Source organism: Hydractinia symbiolongicarpus, chromosome 4 (genome assembly GCF_029227915.1).
Source record: "Hydractinia symbiolongicarpus strain clone_291-10 chromosome 4, HSymV2.1, whole genome shotgun sequence".
Lineage (NCBI taxonomy): Eukaryota > Metazoa > Cnidaria > Hydrozoa > Anthoathecata > Hydractiniidae > Hydractinia > Hydractinia symbiolongicarpus.
Genome location: NC_079878.1, coordinates 23,558,630 through 23,583,284, shown reverse-complemented (window position 1 = coordinate 23,583,284; position 24,655 = coordinate 23,558,630). Strand labels below are relative to the sequence as shown.

Below are 24,655 nucleotides of genomic sequence, written 5' to 3'. Positions count from 1 at the left end.
TTCATCATCGTTGCAAAGTGATAATTATCTCATGTTTTCTAAAGACACTTAAAATTAGCTTTATACAAAGACTTTTATTACAAAAACTTGTAAGAAAAAAGGTAAAGTATTTTTCTTTGACTTTCTTGATTAAACAAAACAAAACACTCATTATTGAAGCAAATATAACTAAAAACCAAGCTTCTCTACTTCTCCTTTTTTTACACTATAGCAAGTATGTCACTTACTTTAGATTATGCAACAGTGCAAAAGATGTCAATCCTTTTTGGAATAGTAGTTATCCAGAATAAAAATCGTAACATTAGATATATTAAAAATGAATTTATGTACCTGTGGCTGTGAAAGAACTTTAAATTTGACACTGTATATAAAATTAATATTTACAATATACTTTTTGTATTGAAATGTCAAGCACAGACGTTTCTCTTTAATTTAACTTTAAGGAAAAACGTGCATTGTATTACATTTTGCAACAAAACTGAAAAACTATTTTATGATTGGATGGTGCTCCCTTTTCTTCTTCAAGAATTTATCATTCGCCAATTATCTGACTTTTTTTTTGCAACCCGGATTTAAAGTACTATTCAGGTTTATTCAGGAATATTTTTGCTTGTAGCTCTAGTGTAATCGAATTTGCATAAACATATGCTTTATATTTGGTTACAATGGCATTACTTTTTTTTAAACCAATGTCCTGCTTACATGATAAGGAAACAGAAGGATTTTTCTTCTTACAATTTAATGATATTTGTCTTTACCATCAGTATAAAACATTATACAATTTGTAAAAACAGGTTTTTACAATGTAAAAGCTCTATAGAAACAAAGGAAACTTCTCAGAGGTAAACTTCAGACAATTGCATCCTGTTTTATTTTTTTGAGTGAAATTGGTTATTACAAATGATTTTTCAAAGTAGGGAGAATAAAATGGTAGAAAAATGAGTAGAATTTTAATTAAGGACCTAATGGAGCATAATGTGTGTTATTAAATGTGTCTTATTAAATGTATTTTATATTTATTTTTGATATTTTCAGTGGCCACCAGTTGTTCGAAGGTAGCGAAGATAAAAGAAGAAAATTATTATCTATACTTTAATTTTAACATTGTTCAATATTTTTAACAGGAATTAATAATTAAGTCCTGGGCACTAAGATGTGAAATACATGTCAATTAAACCTAAAATGATACCTGCTATATTGCTCTATTACCAGACGCAAATCATTTCAATGTGCTCAATGTGATTGCAAAGACATAAATAGATTAGAATTACATTCAACACTAAAGAAAAATGATCTCCAGAATGGTGTTTTTTATAATTTTTAAACAGTCTATGGTGATGAATTGATAAAGAATGCAAGTATTTGATAATTAAATTTCTTTAGAAACTTTATAGAAGTACCTTAGAAACAATATACACTTAATTTGAAGTTAGCAAAGTGTCGAAACAAATTAATTTTGAAATAAATAAATAAATTGAAATAAAGGCAAAAGGATTAGAAAACGAAACTATTTTGAAACAAACAAAACAAACTTAAAAATTTGTTATAAAATTGTATAAAGATCATCTTAAAAAATATTTTATGCCAATCGAAATTATTGTTTTTGAAACGAGCATGGAGATGTTCCCTAAACAAAAACTAATGTGTAATTAGGAAGAGCATGAACAACCCTTGTTCAGGGGACCTGATGCCTGGATTGGAGGGTCTGATGCCTATAGAACGGGGCATCGGATGCCTATATCTCGGGATATCTTGGGATCAAATGCCTGGGATCATGGGATTTCTGGTTTATAGGTTTTTGTAACTCACTTGTTTATGACATGATAATATCTACTATTCAATGAAAATGACCGAACAGATAAGTGAAATAAACTATATAATTTATTAAAGTATATTGTTGCCACACATAATGTCATTAGAATTTTATTATTAAAACCCCTTTTTAACGTCTGTAAGGCACAAGTCAAAGTCATCCATAACTAAATTTTGCAAAATAAAAACCGATGTAAAACAATTTCTTTTAATTATGTTTGCCAAAATGCTGTCATGTTTTTGTTTACATTTTCTTACTCAGCCAAAACAATAACATGACCCACAGTCCTAAAAATAATGTCTGTTTATAAAGCATGGCCAGTGAGAGCAGTGTCACAGCTGGGCAGTATTTTACAGAGATAAATTTAAAAACAGTTGCAGGAAACTAGAACTAAAAGTCAAAAAAATCATTAACTTGTGTATATGTCTACAAGATAAATATAGAACCTCAAATATTGTTTCTGTGAGAAGAAATCCACAAAAAAAATCTCTCTTTACAGCCCTCGAAATTAGCGTCGGCAATTGGCAATTGCCGTCGCAATTGCTGGCGCGGTTTCATTTCGCAATCGCTAAAAACTGCCAAGGCTAATCTTTGCTGCGCGCTAATTTTGCGGTAGAAAAGTGGGGGACCTTTTGATTCGTGAACCCCAAATACGATGATCGAGCGTCTACGTATAGCAACTCTCTCAATCTTAACTTCCTTTTCTACATATCCGAAATATTATGCATGAATATACTGTCATTTTTATAAACTTAATGTTTTCAAATTACAAAAAATCTTTATCCATCAGCTACATTTTACCAACACTGATGCAAACAAATGTTTTTTACCGCACATGGATTTCGTTTTTAAAGTTGCTTAAATAACACTTGCGACATAAAGAAAATCCATTAGATTCGGACGAGCTATGGTTTTCAATTGCTTTGTCAAATGAAGAAATTATCTACAATTAAATCCACGATAAAATGTCTGTTCCGCCTGTAAGTCCAGTCTTGCAGACTTAATTCATCCGCGCTCCGTCGACGTTCACCTCCGCATTAGTTAAGGACCACATGGCTGGATTTCTTGTGTAAGACCTGGTTACCAACGACGAAGGGGACAGGCCACAGAGATTTAGGTCTACATAGTTCTTTTGACTAAGTCAGGAGTTGGTGAAATAGCTAGGATGGTCAGGTTGGCTATGAATAGGCTTGCTCGTGGATTAAAAGGACCAGGACTATTCAATAATTCTAAGACAAAACGTTTTCGACCAAGACAAAAATCTATTGGACGCTTTATCTGACGAAATGTGGCGGAAATTTTGTTTGACGAGTCTCCAAAAATTATTTCGAGGCCATCGCACGCTACAAAATGGATTTTATAGGTTGATTTTAAAAACTCTATTTTTCAGGTGTGCGATTAATCACACGCCTGAAGAGGGTTGTTAAGACTATTGAAGTTTCAAAAATTAATATTTTCAAAATTGCCAACACATCACTCTCTCATGTCTGCAAATTATTGCCAAGGAATTGCCGCTGCAAACGACTATGTCGTCAGCAATTTACTGCCGACAGGTTTGTGGGCTAATTTCGAGGACTGCTTTACCAAATCTCAGCATCGTTTCTGCCATGCAAATGCCAAATCAGCTAACCTCTGAAATGTAAACAAATAATGTCAGCCAGGAATTACCCTTTAGTCTTAAGGAAATAAATAAATTCATTTACCTTTGGCTAACTTTTTCAGCCTGATTTTCAGAACAGCTAAAGTTTATTTACTTTTGACGATTGGTAAATTAAGCAGAAATATAGCCGACCATCCACATCATTTTTTCAATGCATTTTCAATAGTGGCCCTACTGCATTAGGATGTTGATAGTTGGTCAAATAATTCAAAAGGTTCCTGTGTACAGTACTGGAAAAAGGTTGTTTAACATATCGAGCGCGTTTATAATAATAAGAAACAATCAAAATGAATTGTCGCGATCTATGGAGAATCTAGTATCGTGACAAAATCCGTCTCGATGTGTCGCGGTGGTAGGTAATAATGAGAATAAAGAGAAAGTTTTTTTAATGAGAATAGAGAGAAAGTCTTTTATTTCAAACACATCTCTGCTTTATCTTTTTTTTATTTTAAATAGGTGTATATTATAAGAAAATTTTCGTATTTATTAAACTTTCGTATTTATTAAAGTAATTCTAGCGCATTACTTTTTCAACATATTTTTTTTCTAACGCTACTTTTTGTTCTTAAACTTTGAAAATGCGATCTCTAACGAAGCTTTTTTTGTCGCCGCTTTTCGTTCTTAAGCTTTTAAAATTTGATCTAAAAAAACATTTCTATCGTTGCTTTTTGTTTGTAAGAACTTTTAAAATTTGATCTAAAAACATTTCTATCGTCGCTTTTCGTTTATAAAAACTTTCAAAATTCGATTGAAAAAAACATTTTTATCGTCGCTTTTCGTTTATAAAAAATTTTAAAATTAGATCTAAAAAACATTTCTATCGGCGCATTTCGTTCTTAAGCTTTCAAAATGCGATCTAAAAAAACTTTTTAATCGCCGTTCTTCGTTCTTAAATTTTTAAAATGCAATCTAACGAAGCTTTTCTATCGCCGTTCTTAGTTCTTAAATTTTTAAAATGTGATCTAAAAAAGAAAGATTAACGCTAGCTGTATACCCTAGATTGTTATGCATAAGTTAAAAAAATATAACACAAAGGAAGTATAATTATACTTAAACATCCACAATCATTGTTGAATACACTCTTATTTTTAAAATAGTTCTGTTATGAAAAAGTGTTCGTGGCCTCGATAGCTTCGAGAATGACATCGAGACGGATGCATCGCGAAGCCCTCTTGATACAAGTTGAAAGTAAAAAAACGGATCGAGAATAAGGTCGCTATACGCGAAGCGCGCTGTTAAACAACCTTTTTCCAGTACTTTAGCCTACAGTATCGCTCGAATGTAACTTTACATGTACACGATAGTTATCGACTTTGCACAGTCCTTCCATAGCGTCCGAACTTTCGTTGTTATTGCTAACCTTCTGTTTTTGAGCTTTTATTGCATGTTGAAACAATAGAGTTCATGTCTTGTTCGCAAAATTTAATTAGCTCATGTGCATTGCGTGTGTCCGTCCCATTGTTGTATTTAATTGCTAAGGAGAATTTAATTGCTCACGAGATCAACGAAAGAAAGTAAAATTTAACAAAGATTTTATTGTTCTATTGTTTATTATTTCTTTATCTATCGTTTTTACTCACGAACGGCAATGCTAAACCATTCGTTTATAAATGTTACGTTTTGTCTGATGCTTGTGTCTTACGAAAAGCGTGCGTGCAATTTTATTTCTCTTCACACAAAGCTAAATGTTATATTTCACGCCTAAAATACACGTAACTTTTTAGAAAAGCTTCGTTAGATCGTGTTTCAAAAATTTAATCTTATTGCTATGACTCATCCACAACGATAACAATAGAAAGCAATTAAGTTCTTTTGTAAACAAAAGATATGTGAAGGTTCTTATGTAGACATGAAATTGTGACATGAGGTCGTAAATCTTGCATACATGTAAAGTTACATTCAAGCGGTAATGTGTAGCTAGCTCAAATTCTCATTCATCAGGAGAATATCTGAATCATTCTCCCATCGGAATGTCATACAGTTAGGGACAACTGCAAATTAGACTATTCCGCCTAAATATGCTATGATAGACAAATTAGGCAAAATTTATCTCCTAACTAGCCTATCAACATTAAATTTGCTTATTACAGCCTTCTGGTCAGTGGTCGCACCGATCTTTAAGGTTAAGTATGATCTAACAAACCTCCCTCGGATGTAGAAGTATTATTTTCCTAAATGTTATGGTGCGTTTTGAAGATATTGCTTTTAATTTGTTTTGCTGCTAATCCGCATGCGCACAATATTTTTTTCCGGCGTGTTTTAAAAAACCGCCGAAATAGACTACTTTGATTTAAAAAAAGATGCCGCATGGTTAGGCTATGATGTCCTAATTACGCTATCATAGACAAAATAAGCTACTTGGACAATCTCGCCCCGGACCTTGTTCTAGTCGATTGGAAACGAGTTTGGTTGGTGGGACCAACAAAGATTGCGAAGATATTGTCGATTAAAATTTTCCATCTCCTAAATAGACTATTCTCTCCAAGTTAAGCTATTAAAACTCTCCTAATTTAGATAGATAGATAGATAGATAGATGTGCATATTTTACATGGCTAGCCTCACAAATATCGAGGGATATACCCTGTCTATTATTTCCAGGAGGAGCCATGGCGTAGATGGAGAGTCCTAGAGTATTTAATGCTCATTTTGAGCTACGCAGACCCAATTAGAGCCCGCGCTCTACTAGACAACTCCCGGCAACATCCAACGGCCCACACAGTGTGCCATCTTCCCAATTTCCCTCACATGGCTTGGGTTAACCCGGGGCTAGCTTATTTAGGAGAAATAGTCTAATTCGCAGTTGTCCAAACTGTCATATCATAATGGCTATCCTAACAAATAATCATGTGACATTTCCGATCATGAAAATCAAAGTTTAGCTATAGAAACATGCAAATTTTTATGTTTAGCTATACAATAATTCTATAACTGGCCAAACATTTGATGTCTTATACAGAAATGACCACGAATATCAACTGCATGCAGTGAAAATTTTCACTGCAGTTTTAAATATTACAGTCAAACAATTAAAAAAATACAATTAATCCTGTTCTAATGATTATATGAGACTCTATCTTCTTAAATAATTTTTGCTGATAAATCCTAATATCCTATTCGTTTTCCTTAAAAGTCTTTTGTTTCCTCTTTTAAAACTTGATAATGGGTCCCAGAATGTAATTTTTTTATGCCTTCTGGAAACAACTAAAGTTAATAAGGCTAATCATATGAAATAAAAGTAAAGTAACTTTCCAATCTTAAGTGTGGAGGGGAGTAAGTTACAAAACGTTTAAAAAATGCACCCTATAAAACTGATTCTCCATCACTGCTACGGTTCCATATTGAACGTTTTTGGCAAGCGAGACATAATCTAGTTGGTCAAAGAAGTTTTTTATGAACAGGCTACAGGTAATATATGAAGAGAACAACGCCACAACTTCACAAAACTGGCCACAGGAAGGCTCGCTAATAATGCCAAGGGCCGGTTTCCACTAAAGAAAAATCAGCCAGGTCGATTTTGAAATGTAAGAGGGGAAATGCTTCCTACTTTTTGTCAGTCGATTCAATCAATTTCGTTTAAGTGGAAATCCACCTTAACCGCATTTTCCATTAGGCCCTCATGCTTTTCAATTTCTTTGTTTAAACATACTCATAAAAAAAGTCTCTTTCACGGGATCTAATAGACCTACCACCGATATTATTATTACGGTCAAATGCTTCTTACAAGCCTTGCTTTTAAGATGATTAATAGGATATGGCTGATCAATGAAGTGTTTTCTGTTATACAATTTCTTTATATTTCGTTATTAACGAAAAGGACATGTGTCTTTGAAATATTTTTTTTAAGTTTGACTGATTCAATGACTAAAACCTCTTTCTCAGGACAATGCTGCATTTATAAAAAAAATTGATGACGGCTCCGTAAATATCCGGCTCAGGGACCAAGAGATCCCTGATGTCAAGGATGCACCAAATGCATCTAGCAAGGCGTTCAAAACGATGGTAACGAGACCATGCTGAATGTCTCACAGTCGGCTCTCCATGTCAAGATAGAGAAAACGTTCGACGACGACAAGTAGGAAGTGTTGTAAGTTAGTTGCACTCTGCGTTCGCGAAAACTATCACGGCCGTGGTGTAAACCAACTTTACACTTCTCCTTCCCGGTTTTATGGGCATGCGTCAGATTTAATACACTATATGTGACCTGTAGCTGAGTAGTGCCGAAAAGACTTTTTGCCTGGTATATTTTATTATTATTTTTGACCTTTTATTCTCACTATTAATTTCTACATTGTTTTTATTCTGCTGGGTCTAACATGTTGATTATAGTAATGTCAGTCCCTGTGTCGGTTTCGAAAGTGACGTGACTTTAAGCAGTTGTAGCGCAGTAGATATCCCATGATATTGCTTCTTGTTTTCATATGGTCGAGGATGAAAATAATCTTTGATTCCTCTTCTTCAATGAAATCAAAATTTTTTTACTTAGCTACATATTTTACTGTCCTGGAAATGCTTCCTAGTTTTGCTTTTTGTGCTGTTGAGCTAATACAACCTAAGAGTGAGCTTTACTCAGAAACCTAATAAAAACCTGCACGCCATACCTCATGTATGTAGCTAGCTAAGCGACTCCAAGTTCTTATAATCGTTGTTAAACATATGTTTATAGCTATATATTATATATGTGGACATTAGATTATAAATAGGCATTTGAGGAGGTGTTATACAAAATATTTTACTGCATTTTGTTATTAACCAATTAATTGAAAAACCAATTAATTGTTATTAACCAAAAGTGTCGAAAAAATAATTAGATCACTAAAACTTAATAAAGCTACAGGCTTGGACGGAATTGGTTCACGACTGCTAAAAGCAGGTTCGTCAGTTTTAAGTATTTATTTATCAAGTCTTTTCAACAAATCTTTATTTACTGGTTATGTACCTAAATGTTGGAAGACTAAAAGGGTCTCGCCTATTTTTAAAAGTGGCAATAAAGCAGATCCTACTAATTATCGGCCTATCTCCATTTTGCCAATTCCTATGAAAATTTTTGAAAAGTTAGTGCATGAGCAAATGTCTCATTTTATTTCTGAGCACAACTTCCTGAATGACAGACAGTCCGGATTTCGAAAACTCTTTTCCACAGAAACTGCAGTAGTCGATGTTTCTGATTTTATTCTTACTGAGCTCGACCAACATAACTTTGTTTGTGCTGTGCTCATTGACCTTAAAAAAGCTTTTGACACTGTTGATCATAAAATTTTGTTAAAAAAACTATGGTGTTTTGGCATCAGAGATGCTGCCTTTGACTGGTTCGAGTCCTACTTAACGGACCGAATGCAGCTGACTCTTGTAAACGACACAGGATCAGATCTGCTTCATGAAGACGCTTTTGGGGTGCCGCAGGGATCTGTGTTGGGGCCCCTGCTCTTTCTTTTGTATATTGATGACTTAAAATCTGTCATCAATTCAAACTACCACCATCTATATGCGGATGATACAATAATTATTTCGTCTCATAAAAACTTGGATACCCTTGTCTCCCAGGTCGAGTTAGAACTTTCGCAAGTCGACCTCTGGCTGAATAATAACAAAATGACTATTAATACGGACAAAACTGAAACAATCTTTTTCGGCAACCACAGCCAGTTAAAAAAAGTTGAGAACAAAACTATCAACTATATGGGTATTCCTTTGAAGAGGAGCGAAAAAGTTAAATATCTTGGGGTAACATTTGATCAAAAAATGCAATGGGAAAAGCACATTAATGACATAAATAGAAAAATACTAATTAAATATTCTAAAATTAAAACCATTGCATCCTGTTTAACACCTCACACAAAAAACCTTTTAATTAATGCACTTGTCATGCCATATTTCAACTACTGCTCCTCGGCATGGGCTTGTGCCACCCAAGGTAGATTGGGAAAACTAGAAAAACGATTAAAATGTGTCCGTACCTTTCTTGGGAAAGAGAGGGAATATTCAATGAATAATTTACTCATCAAAAACGATGCCATATTAGTTTTCAAAGCCATGAATCACATTGCTCCTGATTACATGCGCTCAAAATTCCTTTTGACAAAAAACTGTCATAATCATCAAACAAGAGGAGCTTCAAAAAACAGGTTCACACTTCCCTTGGTCAACACGGAATTTGGCAAAAAAGCCTTCCCATTTAGAGCTGCAAAAGTGTGGAATAATCTTCCAGACCAAGTGACCTGTGATGGAAGTCTGCTTTCGTTTAAGACTTCCATCTCTAATGTATTTGGCAAATTCTAATGGAGATCACTTTTGAATTTTTTAATTTTTTTTTTTTTTTTTTTTTTTTTTTTTTTTTTTTTTATTCTTTTTCTTTTCAATTTTCACAGATTATAAATGTTACTATGTTTGATTGAGCTGAGGCAGTCTAAGGTTTATCATTTTTTGTTTCTTTTTTGTTCTAGTGGCCCCCAGTGGAAACAATCCACTAACTATAGGTTTTTGTGATTTTCTGGGCTAGCCACTTTAAATATTTATTATTATTATTATTATAAAACCCCTTTTTTACAATGATTTTATGATATAATTTTAAATCTTGACCTTTCCATACACCAAGGAAATGTACAAAATAAAATGTATGCCTGTGTATGCCTTTTTTCACAAACCATTTTTATGTATTAATCTTTATTTTGGATGCTGTTACAGCATTGTGATCTGTCTTTTGCATAGCATGGACTAAAGACTTAAACTGTTCCCAGAGACAGTTTCATCAAGACAATAGCTCACACAGCCATAATAATGGCTTTTCATACAAAATATCTGTTTACATTAAGTATATAACTTTTGTGTTGAGCTTTACATGATCTATGAAAAACATTTGTTGGTATACCTGCTTGAAACAATACTTGTTACCCATAATTGTCTGTTGCAGTTCTGAGTTTGAAAGTTTTTTATTATCAAAAGTTGAGTAGGAATAATAGCTTTCAAAATGTTGGGAACGTGCTCTATGTATTTTGAACAAGTTGTGTTAATGCTACTTGATAATCTGCATCCACCATTCAAGTATAATTATTTTCAATGTGTTATTACATACATGTATATATATCCTTAGGTAAATGAATGTCTTTCATGTCTTTATAGCATATGCTTACGGTTTTAGAAAAAAAATTAAATCATTATTGCAGCTCAGTTGATGTTGCAGTTATCTACTTGAAGTATTACATATGTTACTCAGGTGTGTAATCTAATTAAAAGTTATAATGTTACAGTCACTTACTTCTCGATTATGAATTTTTATGGGTTACATGCATTTTGAATCTGCAAACTTTACAACTGTCAGATGTTTTAATGTCTGTGAATGAAGACACTAGAAGAAACTGTATTTATACTTTGTTGCAATGGATCCAAAACAATTATGACTGCAATTTACTATCATGTCCAGCATCACAGTTTTTCCTCTGGCTAAAGACTTTTCAAACAAAATTAGACCTATATCAATGATGTCTGCAAGAAGTATATATACTAGTCGTTAGCCCGCAAATCCACAGGTTCGCCCGTCCTTTTTTTTACCGCATTGCGTGTGTCTCGCTACCTGCGCAGCTAAACTACCATTTTGTGTGACAGACAGATGGACAGACGGACAGACGTATACGGGTATTATAATATTTACTCTTTATTTTCAGATGAAATCATTTTGTTTTGCAGTTTTAAATGGTGAATATTTTAATGGTATGTACACTAAATGCTTGTGTTTTAAATTGAAATAATTAACCTTTGGACTGTTGGCTCTTTAGTGATATATACTAGTTGTTAACCATGAAAAAATCCATAAGCGTGACTTTGTAACATACTCAGAGCACTAAACTGTTTCCTGTTGTAGCCATCACTATCTTAAACATCTTAGTGATGCTGCTGTTAATATAAAGATATAATATTGGATAAAAGCTTAATAAAATATGAAGCTGAAATAACTTGTGGAGTAGTAAAGACACTAAAAAATATTTAGAAGCTGTCCGCCTTACTGAAAAGCATAGTGTTCTCTGATTAGACAGAATACATAGGGCCAGCAACACGGTTTTCGAAGTAAGGTGGCCACAAAATGTCACCCACCATAATTTGGTGCCAGAAAATATTTGGATCCCAGATTCCTCTATTATAGCCGCAATTTGCTTTTTTTTTCTATTTTAAATTTTACACATATATTTTTAGTTTTTTAAGGTTTGTTGGGTTGGGGCAAGGTTTATGGTATAAATAACATTCCATAGTAAGAAAAGAGTTCCCCTAAGGCAACACATGTGTAAGCATTATGCAAAAGACAGACTAGTTGTGTTTAGTTATTAACGGCAGTTAAAAAGTCTCTATATGTAAACTAAACAGTTATGTTAGTTAAGTTAGCATAAAGCTTATATATTTTTTATGATGTTATGTTGTAAAAAATGTTGTGTTACGTCTGTATTTGAAATGACATAAAACTGAAATACGGCATTTTGACGCCATTATAGAGGGTCTGGAATCCAATATTTTTGGGCACCAACTAATAGTAGGAAACATTTGGTGGCGATCTCACTTCAAAAACTGTGTCTAGTACCGTATTTTCCGGTAGATAACCCGCACATCGTATAACCCGCAGCTCAGCTTTTTTAGGGAGTTATAAACTAAATGCTATCAGATAGCCCGCACCTTTGTATAACCTGCATAAAATTTCGATCGATGTGTTTTACTTACCCGCATCGTGTTAAGAAAAAAATTCAGCGTATTTTTACTTCCCTAATCATTTTGTAAACATGTGCGTGTGTTCTTTTCATGATGGAGACAAGTGGGGACCCTTAAACTCGTGAACCCCAAGCACGAGAACGGAGTGTCCGCTAGCGGCTCTCTCAGTCTTAACTTCCTTGTCTCCGATTGCCAAAATAATATGAATTAAAATTAATTTGACCATGCTGTTTTCCTTTTATTTGTAAACATTAGTTTTAGCCAATAATAACTCTTGCTTCCTGCGATTAAACAAACAAACAAATAAAAAATAAAAAACCCATGCTATCAGGTTATAAATCTAAAGTAAAATCTCTGTTTTTTATGTGTATTTAAGTTTTTATCGCATAAAAATAAACAACATAATAATTATCACGGATTGTCTATAACAGCGATGTACGGAATGTTCTTTTCTAATGTTTATAGAATTTTGTTATCTATTTATATCTCATCAATCACAGCGTGCATGATGAAATGAATGGCGGCAGATAGTTGCGTGTGTCTTATCAATTGTATTTTATATTTATTTTTGATATTTTCAGTGTTGCTCGAAGGTAGCGAAGGTAAAAAAGAAAATTATTATCTATACTTTAATTTTAAAATTTTTCAATATTTTTAACATGAATTAATAATTAAGTCCTGGCCACTAGGTTGTGAAATACGTGTCAATTAAATCTAAAAATGATACCTGCTATATTGCTCTATTACCAGAAGCAAATCATTTCAATGTGCTCAATGTGATTGCAAAGATATAAATAGATTAGAATTACATTCAACACAAAAGAAAAATGATCTCCAGAATGGTGTTTCAGAGAGAGAGCTCGTAATATTAGCACTGGCAACAGGGGCGGATCTAGGATTTTTTTCTGGTTAGGCAAAATTTCATAGATTTTTTGGCAAAGTAATGTCAAGGGTTGTGGTGTTGTACGAGGTAAATCGGCCGTTTTGTGTTTTTGCTGTAAAAGGAACTAAAATTTTCCCAAAAGTAAGGTTTTTAGTTATTAAGAATCCTTCTAGATTAGAAACGAAAGTTTCTTTATAGCCAAACAAATAACAGTAACCCCCGTAGTTTTACCACTTTATCCTTGTTAAAACATGCGGATGGAAAATGCGTCTGGTTAGCAAATTCGATTTGAAACAGGGTTAGCGTTTCCATAATTTCTTTGAATCACATATTGGTATTAAGTATCTTAGCATCTTTTTTCGTTTTGCGCAAATAATACGAGTACAAGTAATAAGTTGGGGATTTGCTTCATTTCAAAACATGCAATAAGTCTAATAACTAACAATACAACAAAAAATTACATTACAAGACAATTTTAGGAATAGATAGTCAACAGTAGTGCAACGTAGAAATATTGTTTGGAAAATTATAGTCTGTGGTAACAACCTGCAAATGCACAAAGAAAACCAGCATATAAAAGAATGAAAGATTTCCAGTTAGACTTACAGTGTAAGATCGCAACATATAATAAACGTGTACAAAAAGTATATAGTAATCACCTCTTCATGAAGTTAATACAGTTTAGCATTAGGGTTACTGGTGTAGTTTTGCACCAATTTCTATTAAGCATTAATTTTAATGCTATGAAATTCCCACAAGAGAAAGGCAGTTTATTAAGCCAGAAAAGAGTTAGAAATTAGAAAAATAACATCAAAACATTTAAGATGTCTCATATTATTTACCCTTACATGTCCCTGTCAACTATGTTTAAAAAATATTTTAATACTGTAAAATCTTTAAGAAAGTTTTAGTAACTATAAGCCAATTATGAAGATTCTCATATAAAAAGCAACATATATACAAATCCTACTCATATCCATAAGTTGACATGACATTTTGTTAGTTTACAGTCTGTAACAGAACGTTTTTTAACATGCAATTCTTGTTTCGATCTGTATATGTTTTACGTGAAAATCATTTCTATGATTTACTTGAATATTCACAAGTTATTTTGATTGATTTTTTTCACCAACTTTGTGGATTATACCAGATATATATCCATTGTTTACAGTTTTCCAATATTATAAGGATTCAGAACAAATCTTCTGTGTTATTTACTTGAATATTCATCATAGGTACCAGGGTGACATCAAAATACAAATTATTTTGATTGATTTTTTTCACCTTCTTAGTTCCTCTTATGAAACACAACTTTGTGGATTATACCAGATATATATCCATTGTTTACAGTTTTCCAATATTATAAGGATTAACAAATCTGTGTTCTTTTAATTGATGGTGATTTTCATTGTCAGAAGAATATTCATCTTAGGTACCAGGGTGACATCAAAATATCTTATCCTAAAACAAAATTATATCAATGTATTGCTCAGCAAGATGAGAATAAGAAATATTATAAAACAAACTTGGACTATTCTTAGATTAGGTATTGTTTCATTCTTTTGTTTTTAGCAATATTATTACAATTAAAAGTAACATGGGAAAGTCAAAGAGATCTTCTCGTGTTCTTAAAAGTTTTAAAATGAGCAGTGGGATGTTGCATATAAAATGCACTGTTTAAAAGTTCCCACAAAGTCAAAGTTCTTAGGGACAATCACAATAAAAAAGTATATGCTAAGCGTATAAATTTGGCGGTGGGACGAGGTAGAATCCTTTGACGTTTAATTATATCTCATACTGTATACATCGATTTCTTAGAGAACAGAAAGAATTAATAACTTTTAGTGTCTACCTGCTTAGCAGGGACACATGGATGAGTGCTTATGGTTTCAAGGACTGACAACATTCAAAGATTACCTTTTCTGATTTGATGTTTAGGGGAGGGAAAGGGGATCTGCAGATCTATTAACATTTAGCTTGGACTTTTGCGTTCATGAAAGAGCTGTCCCTTAGTTATCTTACAAGAATGTATTCTCTCCCAAACAGAAACAAAGATACACAGTTGCATAAACGGCTACACGAAGCCTACACGAAGCCAGTGACCCTTAAGACGTTAAAGAAAAAAAACTAACAAAATTCCAACTAATACACATACAGGTAGCTAGTAATACTCTATACCGAATTTAACATACACATCAAAACATCTTTCGACCGCCAAGACAGTGTTTACATAAATTGCCTCCGTTAGCTATCTCGTTTGGCATTGGGCTTTTATGTTTTTAAACAATGCATTTGATCAAGGCCAAGTTAAAACCTTTTGTTTTGATAAGAAAAAGATTTAAATTACACGTTTTGTAAGAACATCTGGTGGTTTACCACTTTTAAGAATAGTTCTTGACACAAAAGTGCCTAAAATTCAGGAGCAGCTAAAACTAAAATATTTCAAGTATTACTGAATTTATTGTCTCTTGCAGAGGAAGATAAAGGTTTGGTTTGAGACAACAACACGGCACACGTGGCCAAAATACTTCTCTCCAGCATTTCCAATCCTTTCAATATTTGAAAAGGTTTCCAAATTCAAAACTTCTTTATTTAACTTAGGTGGCATACAATTGCTTTAATATTCTAGACATTTGAAGTGCTCCCTGCAATTGGACCTGATCCAGGTAAACCATGTTGAAAAAGAAACATCCACTCCATGTAACCGTACCCGTGGTCGTTTTAGGCGTTTAAACTTTAAAACCCACGGACGTTTTAGGCGTTTTTTCTTCACATTCCAGAATTTCATTCATTGGAACTTGAAAACCCGCGGACGTTTTAGGCGTTTTTTCTTCCATCTGTGATTTTCATTCATTCGGAACTTTAAAACCCGCGGACGTTTTAGGCGAATAGACATTTTGCCTAAGATCGCCCCGGGTTTGCTTATTTGAGTAAAATAAAACACGCACGCCGCGCATCGTCATAGTCGAATTCGGCGGATGCCAAAAATAAATTGATAAAAATAATTTAGTTTTTTTTTAGATTATTCTATCTATAGAGAATTTTTTTTCTAGTTCACAAAACTAGGCTTAGGCAATTGCCTAGGCTGCCTAACCCTAGATCCGCCCCTGGGCAAGCAATAGAAATTTAAAGCAATTTCACTGTGTGAAAAAAAATTAAATTACGTAGTTAAAGTAAGATTACGTAGATATATCCTATATGCAGTTATATTAATGTACGCATTTTAACCCGTTGGTACTATTTTCTTCATTGAATGTATAAACTTTAAATTTCACAATCAATGACAGAAAATATAAAATGGGTTATCACATAACCCATTAACACATTATAACCCGCACCAACAGTGGAAGTCGTAAAAATCAACTTATAACCCGCGGGTTATATACCGGAAAATACGGTATAAATATTTTATATTTTTTATGATGTTAAAAAAAGAAAGACATAAATTTCATACGAGAATCATAAGTAAGATTAGGCTAAGTTTGTCATTGCCTGGGTATTTTTTATTTTTTTTAACCTATCGTTTGCCAATTTATTTTATTTCAGTTAAAAATACACAAACACATCAGTTTTTTGAAATCTCAATAAATTATTTCGTATGAATAAAGTGATATGTGATATGGACATGTTCAAAAAACATAAGCAGGATTTTGGACAATTGTGAGCATTGGTATACCGTGTTACATTTTTATCTCTGTGTAGCTGATTTGGTATTTCCAATAAATATATTGAATACATATTTGAAAAATAAAATAACAAAATTTTATAACAGTGAAGTTTCCATTCTTGTAGTTTGTGTGAGATATAGCTGTACAAACTCAAACAAGAGAAATGATAAAAAGTAACAAGCGTATTTTTTAAAAATGATAAAAAGCTCTATAAATGTTTGAAAATTTATTTTTATGACTTGAAACTTGGTATTTTTCGGTTATTTTTTATGACGCAAGCAAAATGTTAAATCTGTAACAAAGAACATATTCAAAATTTTAGGTTTTTATCTGAAGATTGCGATTGCTTATTTTTTCATTTGAAACGTAAATCAATAAAAAACAACAGTTTTAACATTCACCCTTTTAGGAAATTAACTGGGTGAGCTTTAAAAAAGGTTCCTAAGAATAAATATTGGTGATAAACATTATGTGTAATTGATAAAAATGTAACTTGATTGCATTCTCACTTATTTATCTGTATGGATAACTTACCAATGTTTAAAAAAATTAAACAGTTTGCGGTTTTTTTTGCACATGCGCAAGCATTTCTGTAGACAGAAAAAATAAACAACAGACAACAATAATCAAAGATATCTATCCAAAAGAGAAATATTTGGAAGAATATAGTTGAAATTTAGTTCAAGTTCGTCTTGAATCTTATGTTACCCCAAAATATCTTTAATCTTTATTAATAACCATTTTACCCTGTGCATGTCCTGCTTTTTTACACAAAAATGCTTGCATGAAATTAAAACAACTACGTCACGCGGAAAGTGGTCTATGTTGATACAAAAGAAAATTTAGGAAAAATTTTCTTTCTTATTAAGCTGCTGAACCTAAAAGACAATCCCGGGTGTTAATGGCGTTTATCAATTGCAAACTTGTGTGATAAAAAAGTAACATGACTTAAGTCTAATTGCTTGCCGATTTTTATCAAAAAAAAGGGAAATTAGGCTTTCAGAATTAGTTGAATATGTCTGTTATATATTTTTTATGCATTAGTTAACGTAACTAACGCGTTAAAAAATATATAATAACATAAGAAATATATCCCAATGCAATCTTTTAGTTTTCTTCTGATTTAAAAAAAATTGGCAGCCCAAGGAATAGAATTAGAATATGTTGTTACCTTTAATGAAAAAAATTAATTTATTGAAAATCCTAAAAAAATTACGTTACCTTTTTATCCCTAATTTGAATAAAATTCACCTAAAATATTTATTGCAATGTAGTTAATCAAATTATGACTTCTTATTAAATTATAACTACAAATTTTGAGTCCAAAAGGGAACAATATCATAACATTGGCCTTGTTACTTTGTTATCACATATCTTTCTGGAAAAAGTGTTACTTTTCTTGTCTAATGCTATTTTTAGCTTCAAATAGGATCAAAACAACCAGTTTTGAATGTTATAGTTGTACAAATCATCTCAAAACAACAAAAGAAATATTTAAGTAACAAAGTTACTTTTTTGTCAGTTTTCTTGACTATACCTTTCAACAATAAGGGTAGTTAAAAAACAATTTCAGCTCAGCATCAAAAATCTTTTTAACTGGTGTCAGTTAGTAGAAATTTAACAAATGTACTATTCTGATAAAAAAGGGCGATTTAGAAAGGAAAGTCTCTCTTTCAAAATGTGTGCATTAAATTTTAAAAATATACCACTTTTATCATATCCTTAATGCAAACTGTGAAACAGAAACTATACCATTTTTCAAACAGCATTTTACCCACTGTCAAATCAATGTATTTTCCTTACGGTTTACCCCCAAGGCCATACCCTTCTCTAATTTTTGTTTAATTAATTTATCAACCCTTTTGTTATTTTTTGTTTGGGCAATTCCCTTGTTTTTTATTATGTTCCCTTAATTGTTATTGTGTTTAAAAATACTTCAGTCAAGTGAAATTCATCAGAACTTTCATTTTTAAGTTTCAACTTTGTCAATTTCTCAAATCCAGACTAGTATAAGGAGTTGGCAATAAACAACACACTAAATTTGCAAGGAATAATAATTATTTACATCCCAAGTAGGGAAGGGGCTAAAGATGACATTGAGACCGAAATCTTAGCTACCGTAGTATTAAGTTCAAACAGACACAAAACTAACACAATGTAAATCTAATGCGAAAGAGTGACAGTCTGTTAATTCAATGATTTGTCAATTCTTGGTAATAGGGTGTTTATGCATTTTTTATTTAGTTCCTAAAATATTTTCATGACTAGACCCTATCTCAATTTGCATCATTTTGCAGCAAATATAGTTCAGTAATGAAATTGAGAAATATTTTCTTTTCATAGGAGAGTACATCAAGTTTTAAAAACACCAATGATGTCCCAGTAACTCTTCACGACTTGAGTCCAAAATGTATGTTGCCAACGGTCAAAGTAAAAGATATCAATTCACCCCAACGTAATGCTTCGCCTAAGAAAAATAAAGAGGCATCATCAGCTCGGCGCCATTGTTTTGCACCATATAGTCCATTTAAATCCTACACACAGCCGTTAAAACAATTGCACAACACGCCAGTGACTGATGTGACGGATTTAACTGTTTTGACGTCAGGAAATAGTTGTGACTCTACTGTTGTTAGTTGTAATGGTGAAAGTGGTGAAGTTTTATGTTCAGTTGAGAGCAAAGAGAATGTTTTGACGGACGAAGTCCATTTTGAAGTGGAGCGAACGCCATGTAAGAAAAAAAGTTATTTCACCTGTCGAATGTCGATTTCAACAAAAACAGTTATAAATAATCAAGCTGACTCGGACGATGATATTAAAGTTATTGAACCACCAAACAGTGAGATTATTAATAAACGTATTGAAAACGCTGAAAAAAGCGACACTGATATTTCAACTAATGACGTCGAAGAAGTGTCAACAGTTTGTTATTCTTCATCAAGCCATGATGTTTGTGTTGATGTTGGTGTTGAACAACCTGCAGCTATAGCTAATAAAATAAAAAACATTAAATCCGAATTGGTAGACACTTGTGATTTTGTCTCAGGTGTCACAAATAATTCACTTTCGAATGATAACCCAACTGACTTAACGGAAGTATCAACTGAAAAAAGAGACATTAAATTTTTACTCGATCAACCAGACATAGATCAACGTCATGAACCTGATCTTGGCAAAACAACTGAAATAGAGATTTCACAATCATGCGCAAAAACTTTTGCAGATAGAGATTTACCGTTTATTAGTACAGAACAAATCCCCTCGCAACAAAACGAGTGCTGTGATGAAAGCAAGAAATGTAATATTTTGAAACAAACGAGTTTTTCTGTTTCTAATGCGGTAGAAGGCAATTCAAATGCAACAGAAAGAAACTTAAATACAGTAGAGACAAATTCAAATGCAACAGAGAACAAATCACGCGAAACGGGGCGCAAAAAGCACCACGAAATTAAAAAGACATTCTTCACACGCCGCCGATGCAATATAGAAGAAAAATCTGTTTTAATCATGGAACGCTACAATGTTCCTCCTGTGTCTGTAGTTGTTGTGGATATTCAGTTACTTGGTAATTTTAAACACCAAAAGTTGTTGCAGAAAGCCAACGCGAAATTTCTCCACGACAAAAGCAAGTCATTGCAAGACGTTAAATCCATTCGTGATTTAAAATTAAGCAACTATAAACCCAACAATAGGATTGTGAATGTTACTACAGACGCTAGTGCTGACAGCGTACGGGAGACCTTCGAGCAAAAAGTGGCGAGAAAACTAGCTGAGAAGCGCAGGCTGTTGGGGGAACCTGCACTCATTTTAAATACAGAAAAACCTGTAACATCGCCTAAAGGAACAGAAAGCGATAAGAAAATAAAAGTGATATCACATAGCGAAAACGAGATTCAAACATTGACGAAACCTAGGAACGTTGCAATCGAGCCTGTTGTTCAAAAACAAAACGAGGTAGTAACAGAGAAATCCCACCCTATTCTCTTCACTACTAATAGACAATTTCAAAATCCAAATACTCCAATGATTTATGTGGAAGAGCCTCTAAACGAAGCACTTCAATTATCAAATCATAAAGTCAAAATGATTGTTCAAACTCGACCCAGGTTACCTGATAAGATGGGCTCTGCGAAAAGAAAGAAATTATCACCGCAAAAGTCGTTGTCTCCAAACAAGAAAACAAAAATGAGCCTCAAGTTTAATGAACTTACTGATCCAATCATTCAAAAGGCTGGTGTGGAGCTTGATGAATGCGAAGCTATACGCACTGTGCCCTTGCACCCGCGAATACGTATGAAACTGCAATCACATTGTAATTGCGTAGGAGAAAATTGCTCACATTTAGGTAGAGCCAACCTTAGTCCAGTAAATTCAGAATTTGTATCAAAATCACCTAACGACACTTCTCCCACTGCTCCAAAATCTTTTACGGACCCTGTGACGAAACCTAGCTTGTTTATGTCAACTCCGTTAACTACAAGTGACGCGTTAACTACAAGTGACGTATCAACGAGTAATTGTGCTTGTAATATTATCAGCTGCCCACATGTGATCAATCCGAGTCCCGGGCGTCGTTCTGCTGTAGTCTTTAAGAGTCTTACCCCAAAACATAAAGTTAAAACGCCGACTAAGTTTCGTCCAACCTTACTGCAACGATTTTCACCGAAGTCGCCTCGTTCAGCTCTTAGCAGGATTATCAGCGATGTCCACGATGATCTCAAACCGGAAATTGAAAAAGTAAAAACGAAGTTAATGGATTGTGTCGACGTGGTAAGTGATGCAATGTCGGAATCGCAATCATCAAGTTGTGAAGAGATTATTTACCCAAATATTGTTCATATATCGTCAGACGATGGACCAATTCTAGAGGAAGACGACATTAAGAAAGAAGATAAGCTCTTCATTCCCTCGCCGATTAAAACAGAATCAATAGAAACGGACTCAACAGTCATAGACTTCCTAATTGGTGACGATGAAAATAATGATTTCTATTCAAGTTCTGATTTTGTGCGCCGAAGGAGGCGAAAAACATCTTCCAAGAAACGAGTAGAATCGTTTATTGTTAAACCCATGGTTGCAGCGCCAACCTTAGAGAACTCGGCTAACACTACACCTACCAATGCTGTTCATAACAACAAAAGAAGTAGGCCTCTTAAAACTGTATCGAAACGACAAATGATAAAACTAACGAAGCATTTTAATTTGCGAGAGTTTGAGGTACGTGCCGAGAAACTATCTGAAGTCACTGTGAGTAGACTGATCGACCTGTGTACTACCCTTGAAACATGGAACAAGAAAGAACTACTGCTAGCAGCTGGACTCACTGAGTATGACATTAAACGACTTGGGTTGGCGACTATGAGAAGAGACGAGAAAAACGCGAAGTACGGTTTTCGAAAATTTCTCAAACGAAGAGACGTATTTCAATTGGTGTCGGAAAAACCGAAAAATTCCAAGAAAAAACACCAGCTTGACTTTTTAAAATCCGAAAATCGAAAATTAAAAGAAATGGCTTTGATAAAAGAACGAGAGGAACGAAAAATGCGAGATTTAGAATCGATCAGACGGTCTCTATTAAAAATAAATGCGAAATTTCTAAATCAGTCAAAGTTTTGGAATTACATTAACCAGGGAACCGTTGCCAAACCAATTGAAATATAGGGAGATGTCTTGTACTGATGTATCATAGATTGGATTCTTGTTTTGTTTATAGATGTGTTTTAAAATCTCTATTTGTTATTCTTTCATACGTTTTATTTGTATTATTATTGAATTCTGATCTTCTCAAGGTGACTTAGACCTGAGAGTTGGTAATATAAAAGTCTTAATATTTTATCAGTCTAAAAAAATTTCAACTTATTTTAAATTATTGATTTTGAAGTTTTTGCAAGGCTGTTTTGCAAAGTTGAAACTCTCGTTGGGTGGTTAGATTTTGTGATGAGTTTAAAACAACAGTGCGACAGATAAACATTTTTTGTTGGCACTTAATTTAAAGGTATTGTTTGAATGCCTCTGCACATTTAAGCATGGCTTTATGGACACACCTTACGAACCTCGAATAACACATTTAAAATTTTACCTTCTTAAAGAGATGTGTTGTTTCTTAAATATTGTTATTATTATTAAAGGGCGGAAATTTGAAAGATGTCAAAGGTTTATTTTTTAAGGGTTTTATATAGGAAAAATAGGACGTTTATGAGAAGGCATGATGTTTCCACACGCGATCTTGTTTTAGTCTAAAAATCCAAAGCCTAATGTTCACTAAGTTATTTTCTCAAATCTGTTCAGTTCTGACATTTTATAATTTTCCAAATTTTATTAGTTCTTTGTTATTAAACACTAAGTTATTATCGACTTTATTTCCCCGACCTTTTGGTTCTTTTTATATTGAATGCGAGACGAATTCGTTGTCCGGTATAAAAAAGAAAAACTGGCCTGGGAACGAGTTTCGGTTATCCTATTGGTTCTTATTCATTTAAGATTGAGCATTAATTGGCTGTTCGTTTATGTTTTTTAAATTCACAAAATCATTTACGAATGGAGAAAAAAGTTGGGTTTGGGCAAAAAAGAGGATACAAAAAATATAATATTTGCTTCTGCCACAAACAAAGGATGTTGTGAACCCTGTTTATATATATTTCTAAAAATTTTAAAACATCATTATCATTTTCTTTCAATCACTTTATTACTTCTTCCCATTCTCACAAAGGGATGATCGAGTCAAACTTGTTTTCTAAGTAGTAGCAAGGCTTTTTTCTATCAGTAACCCATCACGTGTCTCTCTCTCTTTACACAGCCAAAATTAACGCTGAAAATATCTCATTTGCTTTTCGATGTGGCACAAGATCGTGTGTATATTATTCGCGCCTTTTTTGGATTTTATATCGGTAGAAAGTTTCCTATGTATGTTTTAGGATGTTTATTTTTACTCTCTAAAAAAAACGATCATATCTGTCGGCTTAACGTAACTTTGTCTATAATGTTTTCCAAAGCATATTAAATGTTTGAACCTAAAAAATGACAATGCTGGAGACTTTTTTCGATTTTTGGTCGAAAAATGAGGGACAGTAGTGAACTTAATACGGCTTTTAGTAGAAACTATATTCTTAGGCATCTCCAACAGAAGGAAATGTAAATTTTAGTTGGTGTTTATGAAGTAGAAATATAATATTTATAACATGAAATAATTTTTTTAATGTATTTTGTTGGACTGTGAGCTTTGTATCTCACGAATTATCTGTTTGTTGTATATCTTATGATAACCTCCCGCTAAAAAATAAGTTGAGCTCATATGAAAGATCTTTGAAAGTTGTCTAGAAATCTTGTTATTTTTTTTCATAAATCTATATCCGATCTCGAGATATTTGTCTTAAATGTGGCGCTAATTATGCGAAATTGTGACGTCATGAGTGTGCATTGAGCATAATTATGGTAACTAAATAAAAAAATTATGCAGAATGTTCAAAAACCGTCAAAGTGAATGGCTAGAAAACATTTTTAACTCTATATGGCTTTTCAAAAATGTTAAATTAACTCCCTTGCAGAGCATACTCATGTCATCATGCATAATTAGTTAATCTTCTTAGTCCAATTTCTAAAGAACCAATCAAGGATTTTTAAAAAAATATTCAAATTCCTAGACAACCTTTCAAGCTCTTTCATATGAGCTCAACTTGATTTTTCACGGGAGGTAACCTTTAAATTAAAAGTGATTTGAAGCCGAGTAGTTCAGAAAGTTTCAACATCCGCCTACCTTGAAACTTTTTTAAAATCGGGCATCCATGGGGTTTAAATCGGGTTGCATGTTCCTGTATTATGATTTCTTGTTTAATACACGTTTCCCGATTAAGTTTTCTTTCGTGTACCGCTGCTGTTTCTAAACTTTTTCAAACAAAATGAATGTGATATTGAAATTCTCACCTGAAACTTGTAAAACGTGAAA

At 33.1% G+C, this 24,655-nt stretch overlaps 1 protein-coding gene across 4 annotated transcripts; it reads left to right on the top strand.

The window, feature by feature from the left end:
• The first annotated feature begins 10,602 nt into the window (after nt 1-10,602).
• On the top strand, nt 10,603-24,017 carry LOC130641923 (uncharacterized). Of its 4 annotated transcripts, none has more exons than XM_057448944.1 (3): nt 10,603-10,684; nt 11,133-11,178; nt 19,057-24,016. In XM_057448944.1, the coding sequence occupies exons 2-3, from the start codon at nt 11,161-11,163 to the stop codon at nt 22,372-22,374; spliced, it is 3,336 nt and encodes a 1,111-aa protein (XP_057304927.1). In that variant the 5' UTR covers nt 10,603-10,684; nt 11,133-11,160; the 3' UTR covers nt 22,375-24,016. The 4 variants fall into 4 exon arrangements, with proteins under 4 accessions (XP_057304927.1, XP_057304926.1, XP_057304928.1 ...); XM_057448943.1 differs by having other exon boundaries at nt 10,609-10,997; nt 19,057-24,017; XM_057448945.1 differs by lacking the exon at nt 11,133-11,178 and having other exon boundaries at nt 10,609-10,997.
• Nucleotides 24,018-24,655: the final 638 nt, after the last annotated feature.